This window comes from Octopus sinensis, linkage group LG8 (genome assembly GCF_006345805.1).
Source record: "Octopus sinensis linkage group LG8, ASM634580v1, whole genome shotgun sequence".
NCBI classification, from domain to species: Eukaryota; Metazoa; Mollusca; class Cephalopoda; order Octopoda; family Octopodidae; genus Octopus; species Octopus sinensis.
The window spans coordinates 87,499,162-87,516,635 of NC_043004.1; the positions used below are offsets into that span (position 1 = coordinate 87,499,162).

At 33.1% G+C, this 17,474-nt stretch overlaps 1 protein-coding gene across 6 annotated transcripts in view; it reads right to left on the minus strand.

Annotated features, from left to right (window-relative positions):
- LOC115214751 (trafficking protein particle complex subunit 13) overlaps nucleotides 1-17,474 on the minus strand; it is a 332,050-nt gene that overhangs the window by 71,192 nt on the left and 243,384 nt on the right. For all 6 annotated transcript variants that reach the window (XM_029783770.2, XM_036505549.1, XM_029783771.2 and 3 more), the window contains exon 3: nucleotides 4,374-4,458. In XM_029783770.2, the coding sequence (XP_029639630.1) occupies nucleotides 4,374-4,458 (85 nt within the window). The remainder of the gene's footprint in view (nucleotides 1-4,373; nucleotides 4,459-17,474) is intronic.

The following is a 17,474-nucleotide window of genomic DNA, read 5'->3' on the forward strand; positions in this document are numbered from 1 at the left end:
AGCTAATTCTGCTGTAAGCCTAAATCTATTTTGATATACAGAATGCAATTTCGTCTACCACTTGAAAAAGAGCCTTTAAATAATAAGGGACAAATTAAAAAAGATGAGTTAGGTGCATTTTCTCTCAGAAAAAATACAGCAAATTATAAGTGCAGCTTTCTATTGCATAAGCTTTTGGAAAAATGTTTGATACTTTATGATTTATAAATATCTCTTCAATAATTATAATCAAAACGATGCATACAATTTACCAAGTTATCTATGCATCCTCTTACTAAGAGGATGCATAGATATAAAATTATATAGGCTTAGCTAGCTAACACATTTGTAAACCTAATAAAAACAAGGATATTAGTTTCTAACTCTAAGAAATAAATAAGGGAAAACTATCTCTTTATCAGAATTTTTTTTTAATCAATACATTTTCTATATGAAGATTCATGTCGAAATGATATCTAACTTGACATTAAAGAAGACCTTTCACACACAATATGACTAATTGATTTCTACCAGATTATTATAGAATTAAAAAAAAAAAAGAAGAAAAATGTTGTTTATAAATTCAACAATGAAACTAAACTATAACAATAGTTGCAAGTTATTAATTTGATAATTATTTTTTATGAAGGTAAAAAAAAAAGAAATCTGAATGCAATTTTCAAAATAAAGCTTACAAAATGCATTTTATCAACAATATATTTAAAAAAGAAAACAAAACAAAAACCCAAACAAAAACATAAAATTTTGGATTAAAATAATTTGCTTCATCAATATTGGTTGCAGCCTACAACTTCATTGTTAGATGAAATACAGGGATTATGAAATTGCTAACAATTAAATTTAAAATGGCATAAGAATTATAAAGCCAACAATATTAAAATCTATAGATTATATACACTACTTAAAGAACAATGACATTGTATAGAAACAAATAAAGTTGTCCCACATCTTGACATTTTGATTTTTGTAGAGAAACCAATTGAATACAAGTTCACAATGAAATCCATTTCCTTTGAATTTTTAATATTGATTTCTAATCTTATTGATATTTATAGTAATATTTGTAGCTATAATTGATGTTTTACACAAAAATGTCAGCATAGTCTGCAAGAAAATACTAAACAGTCATGACTGCTAAAGTAATTTTTCTTTTCAGTTTGACCAAAGTAGAATTTTATTCCAATGAATGGTTCAGATCAAATTAGACTGTCAATGAATGGTTTAGTTAGAATAACAGATTATCAATTGTCGTATTTCGATAATTATTTCTCTTAGCAACAAGAACGATTTTCATTACGTTTGAAAGGATGAATTATTAAGTGGACTTAATATTTATGGAGGAATTTGAATGCAGAACCATAAATCTAATGTAAAAAAAACATTGGCATATCATCATGCACTTACCAACTTCTCAGCCCAGTTGGATCTCTATCTGTTCAATGATAACTATCTTTGACAATACAAATATTTCATACACATACACACACATATATATATGACAGTAAAAGTACTGATCCATCAAAGATGGCTATTATCTTAGGCATGTCCTTATATCCTGCATACACTTCAAATTCCATGAGTGGTTCTCTCATAGCTGTGCTGTAGTAGTTTAGACAAAGAACATGGCCTACAATGCTTGTAGAAAATCATCCAATCTTTATACCTAGCCCCACAACTCCTGCATGACAATCATTGCTGTAGGAGCTGTGGAGCTAGGTAAAAGATGCTGCCATGTATTACACAGCCACAAGCACCCCTACATTCCAAACTTCACCAGACCTTTTTTTGGTCCCTTACAAAAAGATCTCTTCTAACTTTATGGAATCCTCCTTCATTCTACTTTTCAATCATGATGGTCCTGTAAGCAGTACTCCTTTGGGCATAGTCTTCACATTCCTTTTATTCAAGTCTGCACTGCACACATTATATAAAACTCTTTCAAAACTATCCCTTTGTACTCTCTGAAGCCCACTTTCATGTACACATACACAGGAAGTGCAAAAACAGCTGTGGTTGTTTCAGACTGACATGATTGTCAACCCTAATAATGTCCCTTCTATTACCCTCATATAATGTCCCTTCTATTACCCTCATATAATGTGACCCTGTGCTAGTCTCTATTACTGCCAAACATTTCAACCTCTCTTTTTCTTTCTGTAGGAATTTATCCTGATCTTTGAAGATATGCTACAGTATATCCCATTCCCAAGAATGGGATATACTTCTGATTCTTCCACCAACCATCCTATTACTCTCATTTCCAACACCTCAAATGTGATAGAGTTAGTTATTAACAACCACCTTCTACAACATCAAAAACTATCTTTCTCTTTAACAACCAACAGCATACTTTTTGTAAAGTCAGACCAACTCTGCTGTCACTCAGTAGTAGATCCTTCTTATGAGAAATCTGGCAAAAACAATTGTTGCACTTTGCATCAGTAAAATATTCAACATGTCTGGCTTGCTAATTTAGCAAAACTGCATGCTGTTGGTCACCATTCATAATTTTTCTCTTAGATCAGAAGCTTTTTGTAAGATTGTACTGTTGCATAAAGTGCTGATAAAATTCTCTCTGACTCATGCTATCAACTCTAGTGTGCTGGAAAGTTTAGTTTTCTATCTGCACTCCTGTGCATCAATTACATACCTGCTGTCACCTCCAACAATGCTCACTGCAACAGATTACATCAGTCTGTATTTATACCTAGTCTTTGGTAGCTAAGTATCACCCACATACAAGCAACACACCTAACACCAAACACATGCACTGATTCCAAAGGCAAGACCATGTAAACCTGCTCATATGAGGTTGTGCCAAGTTCATTACTTCAACAACATCATCACTATCATTTAACATCCATATTCCATGATGGCATCGATTGGATGGTTTGAGAGAATTCAATGGGTCCATGGACTGCATCATGCTCCAGTGTCTGTTTTGGGCATGGATTTTACAGTTGCAAGTTGTTCCTAATACCAACCACTTTACAACATGACTGCATGCTTTTTTTTGTGTCACTAGCACTAGTGAGGCTGTTATGCAGTTTGCAAGACTATGAACGCTGGCGGGGTGGGGGGACTAAATACCAGGGGATGAGAGGAAAAAATGGGTTAAAATAATAGAGAAAGGGCCAGGGTGGAATGGGTTTCTTTTTGATCTACAGTGGCCTCTTCCCCCATGCTGTTGAAGTAACAGCCTGCTGTTACTTCATGCTGTTATTGCAATAACTCAGTGTGTCAAATCCAGCCTTTGATTTTAACCTCAAAGTAGCTTTGTGATTTCAATATCAAGCAGAATGGATTGAACAACTATAGTTAATTCAGTCCTTTCTCTAACACATGGCAGCCACTGCACATTGAGTGTGATACTTTTCACAGCTCAAACAGCAAATACAAACAATTTTCTTGCACATGTCTTAATTGGATTGTTCTCAAATATATATTCTATATTTGACAGATATCCAATTCCAATTAACTTGCAGTATAAAACCAGAAGAGATTTTAGACAAGATATAAAAGAATACAATAGATTAGTAGATACCGTATTCACTACTGATCACTTGATTTCTATAGCCAAAACCTTTTGGGTAGAATCTCTTCGCTAATCTGGTACATTGTGTCTCAATGATGAATAATTAACCACTGAAAATGATTCTATCCTCCATATAATTTAGATTCATCATAAAAATCTGTATTAAACTTGATGACAAAACAAATAGCTTGAATATATTTAAAGCCTGTTGGATTTCAGCTGGCTCTCTCACTGCTTACTTCACATCAAAACATAATGTTAATAGTCAGCATGAATAATTGCAAAACAGTGATACTCAAAGTTGATGTGCAATTTTCTTGTACTATCTGTAAGCTATCTAGAGTATATAAAAGGAAAAGAAAAAAAGAAATATATTCAAACAATGTGAATTAAGAGAATTGAAAGCTAATTAAAGCTCAAGTCGGATGAGGAAATACTATGAGGAAATCCTATGCAGACATATACCACAGGACATATACTTAACAAGGGCCTGATCTAAATTTATATGTATACTGGAGGAGAATCTGAACTAAAGGCAGTTGAAAGCTAGAAAATGAAACTTCCTGTCTTAACTGAGAAATCCGAAGGCACATGCTATTAATCAAAATTACAGAGCTTGAGAGATAAAAATCAACATAATTTAAACAAAATTAGTCTTAATAAGAAAACAACTAAATCAGCATTACACCATCCAGTTGTGTAAATTTAAACCAAATTGTCTATGAATTTGGGATTGTTACAATTTGTTTTCTTTTCATTTTGCTGCACTTAGTAACCTGTTGTTAAAAGATAATATATGACAAAAAAAGAAAAGATTTTCACTGTAAAGTATACTGACCTTTACTGCTATATCTCGACAAAGCTGTGTGCTATCATTATGGACACTGATATAGCTGGAGAATGTTTCACCAAGGAAGATATTACTGAAAGTGAATACAGTAAACACATAAATGGTTTGAATCAAAATATTTGAACATTTATATTAAAAAAACATCTTGTTTGTTTGGAAAGAATTGTTAATCTAGCTTCATGGAATTTTTTTATGCAATGTTGTAAGAACAGAACAAATTGCTAATCTTAGATAGGTGTAAAGTAGGCTCAAATCAGAAATATAGTTAATCTATTTCTTTACTACCCACAAGAGGCTAAACACAGAGAGGACAAACAAGGACAGACAAACGGATTAAGTCAATTATATCGACCCCAGTGCGTAACTGGTACTTATTTAATCGACCCCGAAAGGATGAAAGGCAAAGTCGACCTCGGCGGAATTTGAACTCAGAACGTAGCGACAGACGAAATACCTATTTCTTTACTACCCACAAGGGGCTAAACACAGAGAGGACAAACAAGGACGGACAAACGGATTAAGTCGATTATATCGACCCCAGTGCGTAACTGGTACTTATTTAATCGACCTCGAAAGGATGAAAGGCAAAGTCGACCTCGGCGGAATTTGAACTCAGAACGTAACAGCAGACGAAATACGGTTACGCATTTCGCCCGGTGTGCTAACGTTTCTGCCAGCTTGCCGCCTTTGTTAATCTGCTAGAATTCTTTAAAGTCAGACACTGAAGTTAAAATGGTATGAATAAATAACAGAATTGGTTCATAGATTCAACTCAGCAAAAACGGAATGGTTGTAAGACTGAAAAAATAGAAGTGAAACTAAATACTTTGCAGTATTTGGTTCCAACTTTCAACATTCTAAGTTCAAATCCCAGAGATTTGTCTTTCAACTCTTTGTGACAATAATATAAAAAAAAAATACCAGAAATATTGTTTGGTTGTTTCTCTGCAAAAGATTGCCCCAAAGAGGATAAACAGGTAAAATATTAATTTAATAAAATTAGAAATTAGATTAGAAATGTAATGATAAGCTCAGTCTGAACAAAGACAGTACGTTCTGTATGTAGAAAATTTTATGGAATAATTCCAAATTAACACCAGAAAATAAACAGAAAATGATTTTTTTAATAAAATGATATAATTTCAATGACAATTTTAAAATAGTAAATTTAGTGGGAACAAAGAGTTTTGCTAAATCTGTGTAAAAGAATGATATTGGAGAATATCATTATTCTGTCACCATCTTTTTTATGGAATTACAACAATCCAATAATCTTAAAATCAAAAGGTGCAAATAATGTTTATGAAGAGGATTTTATGAAAAGAAAAAGCTTTATTATTTTTTTTTAATAATATAACTGAAATGATATTTGTATAGTTTAGTTTTGCTGCGTGTTAGTGGGCTGTGGGCCTTACATGCAGAGGATTTATAAAGACTAGAAAGAAATAAAGTGAGTATGCTTCACTGGATGTGTAAATATTAGTGTGCATGAACAACAGAGTACAAACAAGCCAAGAGAAAAACTGAATTTAAAAGGAATGAAATAGAGTGTGCAAGAGAAAACACTATGTTGATATGGGCATGTGACGCATATAGTGGTTGACAGCTGTATAAAGAAGTGCAGGTCACCTAAAGTGGATGGAACTAGTGGAAAATGGATGAAGTGGTGAAGGCTGATCTTAGGACCCTGAATCTTGCAGAAATGACAAAAAAAACCAAGGTGCCTATCAATATGCAGTGCTGGAGATCTTCCCACCTATGCAAGCATAGCAAAATGAATGTTAAAAATAGTAGTAGTGATAGAAGATGGTGATTGCGTGGTATGAAGTTTGCTTCACAACCCTATGGTTTTGAGTTCAGTCCTATTGCATAGTACCTTGGGCAGGTGTCTTCTACTATAACCCCAGGCTGACCAAAGCCTTGCGAGTGAATTTGATAGATGGAGACAAGAAAATGCTGTGTGTGTGAGTGTGTGTCACTGTCTCCTTGTCTTGATATTGTATGACAGTCATAAGAAAGTGACACCATCATGCAAGTGGTACCCTTTGTTTCCAATCTTCTGTGAAAATATGTTTAGTCATACAAAAACATTTTCTTACTCGGAAACAGGTGAGGGTTGGCAACAGGAAGGGCATCAAACTAGAAAATCTGCCACAACAAATTCTATTCAACCCATGTGAGCAAGGAAAAGAAAATGTTAAAATGAGAATGGTGCTGAATTACATTCTGGTCTCTTGCTCAATATACTTCTGTAAAGTCCACAACAGCAGTTTACTCTGCCTCCTTGATTCTTCCATCTCTCTATCACTAATCTCCTCTATGCTCTCTCTTCTATTCATGTACAATCTTACTGCTGTAATAATAATAAGTCTCTCCTAATTATAGTATCATGCTGCTTATGTAACAAGGGATGGTATTGGACATGCTTGCATTCCATCTTCCTACCATCATCCTTATCACCCTGTTTCTTGTCCATCACAAAGCCTATGTGTAAAGGATTGTACCAGAAATGTTTGTACCCAACACTCATTATCATCACCCTTTCTATACTGCTAATCATTACTCCCTCTCCCCAAGATATTTGCTATCGACTTCCTCTGTCTACCATAATTACTACCCATCACTCTTTTTTCCTTCTACCACCCTCTCATCTCAATCACTGTTTCTACCATCATACTTTTGTTCCCTTCACCCTCCTATTCTGGTTCTTCTGTCAGCAGTCTCTCTGCTGTTCATCTTCTTGGTCATATTGCCTTGAGTGAACACATAGAGTAGCAAGAACATTTTTGTCTTACAAGGTAAAAACCAACTTCACTAGAGCTGGTGCCAAAATAAAATGCACCCAGTACACTCAGTATGCATTGTAGAGTGGTTGATGATAGGAAGAGCAGCATCCAACCATAGTGAGTGAGACATGATCCTCTGGGAGAGTAGCAACTCTGAGTGAGAACTCAGACAATAATGAGCCATCCCATCCATACCAGCACAGAAAGTGAACATTAAACAACGATAATGAAGAATGCGACAGCAAAAATATAGAATAATGTAATAACATAAACTATTACTTAAACTATGAGCTGCTTTTTGATTTATGTAGGATTCTTGAATATAACTATGGAATGGAATCTTTTATCTCTTGTTTCAGTCATTGGATTGTGGCCATGCTGGGGCACCACCTTCTAGGGTTTAGGGAACAAATTGATCTCAGTACTTATTTTTAAGTCTCTTACTTATTCTATCAATCTCTTTTGGCAACTTCTAAGTTATGGGGATGTAAACAAACTTACACTGATTGCTAAGTGGTGGTGAGGACAAACACAGACACACGCACATATATATGATGGGCTTCCACACAGTTTTCATTGATCAAATTCACTAACAAGGCATTGGTTGGCCTGGGGCTACAATACGAGACACTTATTTGAGGTGCCACACAGTGGGACTGAACCCAAATCCACGTGGTTGCAAAGCAAATATGACTAGATGTTAATGTATGGAACAGATATGTTATATATTTGGTTTATGCTAAACACAGCAGCATTGTCTTCCTTGGAGTACACTATGAAAATGGAGCACATGAAGCACTTTGAAATAAAAGTGAATCATTCATAGCTGATAGTTTTTGCTTTGCAAAGCAGGACTTAAGATAAAAGCGTTAAGTTTATTTAAAAATTTACCTTTTGCAAAGCTGATGTTTGTTTTGCACAGCAAAATTGAATGCAATGAGTTTATTTCCTATGAGTGAACAATTTCAATGAACCAAATACAAACACAGCATGTGCACACACATGCTTATTGATGTGTGTGTGTGTGTTTTGTCAGGATTAAGATAATGAATTGTAATAGCTGATTTGTTATCCAGTATGTAACCTAATTAGTGTTGGAAGGAGACACCTTTTAACTGATGTCATGTGAAGTAGAAAAGAAAAACGTCCATTTTATTTAAAAAAAAAAGCAAAAAAAAAAGACACAGAATAAAAAGCAAAACAGAAAAATTCTCAATATTTAGGAAAGAACAATTGCATGAGTCAAGAATCATGTATTTGATGCTATAATATATCATCTTACCATAGTGAAATTATACAACAAAAGACTTGTTAAGGCTGAAGTGGAATCAGATTACTATAATCTGCAGGATGTGCAATGTAAATCTGAAGGATTGACTGAGTTTAGTCAAGCTTAGAAAGCAGCTAAAAACCAGAGAGGCATCAGGTGAAGAGAGAGAGGGGGGAGAGAGAAGGGGAGGAGAGAGAAGGGGAGAGAGAGAGGGGAGAGAGAAAGAGAGAGAGAGGGGGGAGAGAGAGAGGGGAGAGAGAGAGGGAGAGAGAGAGAGAGATTGTAGCATAAACTTGATATAAGAAAGCTGAAGCTAACAAAAGATGACTATAGATAGCTAAGATTTTATGTCCAGTTTTTAAACTCAGCTGATCCATAGCAACATGAAAGAAATTAAACTGTTTATAATATGCTGATATTTAGAAAGAAGAATGGCAAATGATAAAGAACTTTCCACTTATAATTTCTAGTAAAGATTAGGGTAAAAGTTTGTCCCCATATCCTAACTTTTGACACAGCAACAAGTTAAATGCATAATTTAACCTAACTTCTGTTGCTGCATAGCAACAGAATTGGGTAATAGCCAATATTTTGTAGAGATTTGATTCATGATGAAATTGTGGATTATATAACTTTAACAAAATTAAATTATGTCAACAAATTAATATAGTAAAAGTTATATATACATAATAAAAGTAAATGATATACATAATCAAGATGCAGTTTGAGTATTATGAAGATTTATTTAGTGTATATAGGGTTAATAAAATACATAGCTGAAATGTTGCTCAACTGTATCCATTCAACAAGCAACAATATTCTTAGTCCATTCCTATGAGATATTTTTATGCATATATTACATATACTGCTTTCAAAAGGAAAAAATAATTTAAAAAAAAGTGATAACTTTCAAAATATCATTTTTAATCTAATATTTAATAACATATAAGAGAATTTTGGAATTCTATATCAAATGGTCTGTTGCAAAAATAGGAGAATTAGTAAAGCTACTGAATAAAATCAATCATAGCAAAAATTAACATTGCAAAGCTTTTATGATAGAATTTTATTGAGGATCCAAACTGAAAGGATTAAAGTTCAAAGTTCTGTCAAAAGCATACTGGCAGTAACTAGTTGCCAGCTCTCAAAACAAGGATTATCAATTGATTTCTAACAATGGTTTTAGAATCAATCAGACAGAAATGCTAACATTATTCCTAGGAATGATGCAATAAAGAATTTTAGAAAATTTAACAGATATCTTTGTGGCAACAAGGTTATTTTTAGATACACTGAAATCAGAGGATGTTGGCAGAATACCAATAAAAGTACAACAGAAATTTGATAGACTTTAAAAAAATGACAGAGAATGATAAATAATTTAAGAAGATAATAATTCATAATAATTTATTATAATAAAGAAAAATTATCAATATAAAAGATATTATAATAAAGAAAAAAATAAAGCTAGAAAAAATTGATGTCCATGATGATAATTATGATTAGAAGTAGCCAGTAAGCAGAGGTGAGCAATATTTGGACAATTAAATATTTTTTTTCACAATTTCTCAAAATGGAAAATATAAATAAGCTTTTGTATGAGAATTCAAATGATACATAGTAACTGTATATGTTCTACATTATTAGCATTAAGTAGAAATAGGTGTGTTAATGGAAACTGGGTATTTAAGACTGTCAGCTAATAGGATATAAAAGCATGGTGGATGATATGGGGAGTAGTTATATGTGGAATATGTAATAGTGTTATGTTATTGAGGGATTATAGTGGTAAATACATGAGACTAAGATAGTACACATAACAAGATTTATGACAGCCCAAGACATCACATGGCATGAATTCAGGAACCCTAGAAGAAATTATGGACCCATTCCACCTCTCTCCACTATTGTTACTTAATAAAAGTATGTTTTGTTGGCCACAGCAACGAGGCTGAACATCAGGCCAACCAAATGTTATATTTTGGAGACTTTTGAATCCTAAGAGAGGACAAAGACCACTTAACTAAACTGATGTAATTGGCAAACACATACACTAACATGAAATTGAGGACCTACAAAAGCTAATGGGGGAGAGATTCTTGGCACAGCATAGTGCAATGCTTTTCTGTTAATGGTTGCTTGAAGTGGTCTAGGAGCATATATTTATAACAACATGCTGTATATTGCTATATGCAGAAGTAAACTGCAGTATTTCTATAGTCATGATCTATTTATAGAGCAATGAGAGTTGATTAGATCATCAACATTATTATTGTATATTAATGAATATATGAGCATCAAACCATAATAATGACTCATAATTTCCAACTCAATCTAAGACAATGAAATTACTAGAGTTATTATATAGGGTTATTGAATAAGTTTTCACACAGTCAATATCTCAATACCAATGAAGTTTCTCTTGAATTAGTTACAGCAAACTCTCTTTCCACACTAATCACCATATTGTATCGTGATATGGCAAATTATTTTGAAATACAGGCTTCAACAAGAAACAAAAAGCAATTGAAATAAATTTGCTGAAGCTTAGCAGAAAATTATTTTTATAATTTTTCATCATTTTTATTGACCCTTTATGAAACAACTACCTGTTTAATAATAAACCATGGGTTTTTTGTATTTTTATGTGTTTTTGCTTGTGTACAATTATGGAAGCTTATCTGTTCAATGTTATCTCTAAATGGATTCTAGGTCCTATTTGTTCAAACAGGTTTCTGAAACTACATTTCGAGATCTATTTTTTTCTAGTATTTAAAACGTATTTTTCTTTTATTTAAGATGGTATTTTGACTATAAACATTATAAAAGTAAATTTTTTAGGTCACAATGATTGCAAGAAAAAAAAATGGATAAATCATTCACTTTAAATTATTAGGTTATACACAATCTGAATGCTAGAGAACAGACGTGTGTGTGTGTTGTGTATGTGTGTGTGTGTGTGTGTGTGTGTGTGTGTGTAGATATACAAACATAATGATGCTTTTGGACATATGAAACCAATCTCTAATCCAGAGATGCAACTCCAAACCATGCTTAAGAGTTGGATTTAGTTTGAGTGGCATTTTTCTCCTATACAATGGATGTATATTTGCCTGTCAGAGCCAAGCAAATTAAATTTCTATACAAATTTTTTGACCAGACTGATAAAATCCATTTCTTATGCACCTGAATGCAAGTATGATAGATTTTTAGTTTTTCAGAGAAATGTATAGTTTTTATTGCAACAGGTCATGCAAGCCCAAATTAATTTAGTCAATTTTGATGGTAGTGACACAACTTTGTATAGTATTTCTGCTGAATGTTGTTCAAAATACACCAATACAATCTTTTTGGAGTTCTTCATCACCAATGAAGTTTTTCTCAAAAATGCTAAGAGTAAAAGATGTTTTATATGACACATTCTACCAGTGTCTGAAGTTTGAAAGTGTTTAGTAACAAAAAATTATTTTTTAAATCTGCAGGTCAAAAGGTAAAGATGCGAAGCAGTCAGTAAGCATCCATCTCCAGTAACTATGACTCCAAAATTTCATGTCACAATTTTTGATTACATCATTGATAAGCTTTTTCCTTTATCCATGACAACAAGTCTTAGGATGATATAATCAAACAGTTATTAATAGTTAGTCTTGCTAAAGAGTATAATATCGGTTTTAAATTTTGGTACAAGGCCAGCAAGTTTGGGGGAGCGATTAAGTCAATTCCATCACTTGGTATTTATTTTATTGACCCTGAAAGGATGAAAGGCAAAAATCAACCTTGACAGAATTTGAACCCTGAACACAAAGACAGACAAAATGCCGCTAAGCATTTTGCTTGATATCATTTTTTTTCTTTTTTACTTGTTTCAGTCATTTGACTGTGGCCATGCTGGAGCACCACCTTTAGCTGAGCAAATCGACCCCAGGACTTATTCTTTGGAAGCCTAGTACTTATTCTATCGGTCTCTTTTGCTGAACCTCTAAGTTACAGGGATATAAACACACCAGCATCAGTTGTTAAGCGATGTTGGGAGGACAAACACAGACACACAAACATATACACCCACATACATACATATATATATATACATATATACGACGGGATTCTTTCAGTTTCTGTCTACCAAATCCACTCCAGAGGCTATAGTAGAAGACACTTTCCCAAGGTGCCACGCAGTGTAAATGAACCCAGAACCATGTGGTTGGTAAGCAAGCTACTTACCACACAGCCACTTCTGCACCTATGCTTATAATTCTGCAAGCTCACCACCTTACTAAAGAGTATAATTGTGACTACTAATTTATATACTTTTCCAAAAAGTTCTTCAAGTGAGTGCTGTTGATTTTTGTAGCTTTAGTAATGTTGTCGATAATTGTAGTAGGCTAATTAAAATTTTCATGTTTAAACATACATAATTTAAGAGTAAAAAAAGTTATTTATATACAATTTGAAATTTAAGTAATGATTAAATAAGCAGAAATAACATTTGATTAGCAGTATACTCTTGACACCACTGTGTATGTGTATGTGTGTGTATATATATGTATATATATATATGAGAGAGAGAGAGAAAGAGAACATTTTCTTTCTCTAATAAACTAAGCTGGGAGAGAATAACACAATGAAGATCCACTAAGTCATTGTTCCTTTGATAACCATAAACAAAATAAAAGAAGAAAAATAAGTATCTTTTCCAAAATAATTTAAGATCTATAATTTTATGAAATCATACTTCAGAGAGGGTTATGTAAATAAGAGAAAAGTTACAAAAGTTACTCAACATTACTAAGGCTTTTCAATCTGTTATCACATGAAGATCATTAAAGATCCACATTTAATTAGCTATAGTTTGTGATTGAAGTCTAATTTATTATCATATTTAATTATTAGGTTCAATTTATTGTAGCATAATTAATAAATTCTGTTAGCTAGTTCAAATTTATTTTCTAGTTGTTTGTATTTCAAACAGATAAATAACATTATATAAGTGAGACAAGTTGGCAGAATGTAGAAGTAATGGCCCAAACACAGAACTGGTTGTTTATCAAACTTTAAGGTAGTAGTCAGCTACAGGTGGACCATTGAGGTGTTCATTAGGGGCCTCAGAGCTTCTATAAACAATTTTTCAAATTTAATCTATTTGTGAATCTTTGAATGAAGGCCTTTAAATAGCTGATTTGTTTAATTACTGCATACTAAGCAGTGCCAGTGATAGGAACGGCGAGGGGAATACTCAGGAATATTTCTAAGTGTAAGATACATTATAATATGGGTAAATTTTTCATTTTTTAAAATCTTACTTGTTTCAGTTATTTTACTGTGGCCATGACAGGAGAGCACCTTGAATGGTTTTAGTGAAACAAATGCCACCCCTCCCTACCTAGCACTTATGATTTTTTAAAGTCTAGTACTGATTCTATTGGTCTCTTTTGATGAACCACAGATTACATGGATGTAAAGAAACCAACACCGGTTTTCAAGTAGTGGGGGTGGAGTGATAATATGGATAGAAAGACAAACATACAAAATCATATATATTTATATACATGACAGGCTTCCATATAATTTCCATCTACAAAATTCACTCACAAGGCAATGATCAGCCCAGGGCTTTAGAAGAAGACATTTGCCCAAGGTGCCATGCAGTGAGACCGAACCTGAAACTACATGGTTGCAAAGTGCGCTTCTTAACCACACATTAGATCATTACAAAAAGTTACTGAACCCTGTTCTAATGCAAAGCACATTATACAATAAAAAAAGTGAGATGAGCAAATGGATAAGATGCAATATTTCGTTCCTACTCATAAGTCATGACTTCAAATTGACTGTCAGTGCTTCAATTCAGAGAAGAATGACATATTTTGCATTACTTCAGTTTACCTAGCTGCCAGAAATGGGTACCAGATCATCTGGAAATATTTTCTGCAATAGCATCCAAAAGAAGATGTATTTCTGATCTGCTTCATTACATGAAACTGGAACCAAGAACATTTATATTTACATTACTCACATATCACCACCTAACTGTAAGGGGGGAAACTGATATTAATGTTGGCAAAGAAGTAGATGTTAAATAGTAGATCCAGGAATGAAAAAATGCTTAATGTTCAATCCATTTGAGACATTTATAAGCCATGTATGTTACCTATAAGCATATTAAAACATGACTGTGAAAACTTTAATGGATAAATAAGAAATTAGGACAACAAAGACAAGTTAGTGTTAGGAAGTAAATGAGGAGTGTATTAAATAATTGTTACATATGTACAGACATATATTCATGTGTGTGTGTGTTCGTGTGTGTGCATTGTGTGTTTAGAAAGCTTACTTCTTAACTATGCAGTCTTGGATTCAATCCCACTGTATGGCACCTTGGATAAGTGTCTTCTACTATACCCTGTTAATGGATTTGGCAGATAGAAACTAGAAGAAACCCATCATACACACACATACACACACACCCATGTATGTATGTATATGTGAGTGCCTGTATGTATTGTTGTCTTGACATCATGTGATGGTTACAAACAAGCGTCATCATCATCATATCATCATACAGCTGTATTTTTAGCATTCTAAAAAAAATATATCTGGCTATGGGGAAATATTACCTTATCTGGGAAAAGGTAAGGGTTAGTAATAGGAAGGGTATCCAGCTGTATAAAAACCTACCCCAACAAAATTCTGTCTGACCTATCCTAGCATTGATAGGTAAATGTCAAAACAATGGTAATGATGATATATATTAGGACCCAAACTTATTGAACATTATCATATGTGCTCAGACTTCGCTACACCCAAAATGTTCAGTTTGCTCAGTAGCTTTATTTTTGCTTTCAGTGATAGGATTACATCTTGTTTAGATCTCATATTTGCATAGATTCTAACCGAAGAAAATCAAATGTAAATTTTAGACTGATTAATCAAATGAAATCTCAGCTATCTTTATTAGGATGCAGATATGAAACTGCTTTATTCAGCTTCGGTCATTGGACTATGGATCTGCTAGCATACCAATTTCAAGGGTATCGTCAATTGCATTGATCCCAGTATTTATAGACTGTTGTTTATTTGAACAACTTTGGAATAGCAGGATTTGAACTTGGGATATAAACAAATACCACAGACTCTTCTGTTTATGCTCAACTGATTCTGCTATTTCATATTTCCTTTATAATTGCTAAAATCGAATTATGACAATTTTATTTAAAAGAACTTGTTAATATTATAATTTTAGTTAATAATCAAGTGCCTATTTTAAGCCAAGTTATAACAAAGATTTCAAATTTTAGCACAATGCCAGTAATTTTGGGGTATGGGGTAAGTCAACTAGATCAACCCATGATCAACTGGTACTTATTTTATTGATCCTGAAAGGATGAAAGGTAAAGTCGACAATCTCAGAATATAGACAGACAAAATGGCGATAAACAGTTTGTCGAGCTTTCTAATGATTCTGCCAGTTCACTGCCTTGTGCCTGGTTATAATAACAAAGGATATTTTTATATAATGTCTGTAGAATGTATCTTATCTATTGTTCAGGAGAATTATAATGTGTAACCATATACAAACACACACACACTCTGAAGTAGCAAATGAAGCACTGTGCTGTATATATTCATCAATTCTATTCAGAAAGTGTATATTTGCCACGTTGTTGTCTTATATGAACTTCAATATCTGTGTTTGTTCCAGACAACCAAGTGTTTTCATTATGGCTTACACACTCTTCCAAACTTGAATATTCAAGAGCTCATTTTAAATTGATAAAACTCACATACATATGAAAACAAAGCTGACATTATAAAAACAAATTAAAAACATACAAGATTAATTAATACTTGTTCAAACAGGTGGAGAAGTTGTTAGATTACATCGAATATTGATACAAAATTATAAATATATTGATGTTTACAATTGAGATAAGGCTATTCATTTATAAGTGAAACAAAGTAGTCATGCTGAATGCTGAAGACAAATAATCAAGGAAATTACAAGAGCAGAATTGCAGGAAAAATACTTTTTAATAATGAAAATCCCTGAATTCTTATTGTCAGACTGAATGTCCCTATCATAATTTAAGTTTAAGCACACTGGACAAAATAAATTTCATTTTGTCTACCTTTACATTTTGAGTTCAAATTCTGCCAAGGTAGACTTTGCCTTTTGTTATTTCAGTGTTGAAATAATTACCAGTTGAGCACTGGATTTGATGCCATCAACTAGCCTCTTTCCTCCAATTTCAGGTCTTGTGTCTATAGTAAAAAGGATTGTTTAGGTCTAAGTGAGCAGATTTATTATAAAAGGAATTCCAGCTCCAGTATCCTGGACTAAGCTATACAGATTATATGGCATGTTAATCTGATCTGAGCCTTAAGGGTCTTCTTTTCAATGTATGTGGAGTTAGCTCTGTCTAGGATAGTGAGATAAGAGACATAGTACTGCCAGCAAATTTGCATTACGAGAGTAGTTGCAAAATTACTCAAGCTTTTTATAATAGGAAGCATAAACAATATATTCATACAGTAATAATAAATGTAACAGAACAACATAAACAAATGCAATTTTAAGGATAAAGGAAGTGTTTGATACAGGGTCTAAAGCACAAGGTTTTATATTGGTGTTGGCAGTAAGAGAGAGAGGGGGAGAGAAGTAAATGAGACAGAGTTTAATTATGGCATAGAGAAAATTCTGAAGCACAGCAGATGTGTTCTACTATTTTTTGCTAATAGTAAAAGTTGTGAAATGAGAATGCATTTTGATGGAAGATCATCAAACTGGAAAAAATTTGGAATAGTTGATTTTCCTCTTAGAAAATTGAATTTTAGATCACACACATGAAACTAAAAGAGATAGACATAGTAATCCACATATGGGAGAAGTATTACATAGTAGTATGCCTTTGGGTTTAGTTGATAATTGCTCAGGGTTAAAATACATATTTTTAGATATGAAAAGAATCTGCTTATGAAATTAAAAGGATCACTCATGGGATTAACTGAAGATGCTATGTTCAACTCACAGAGGAA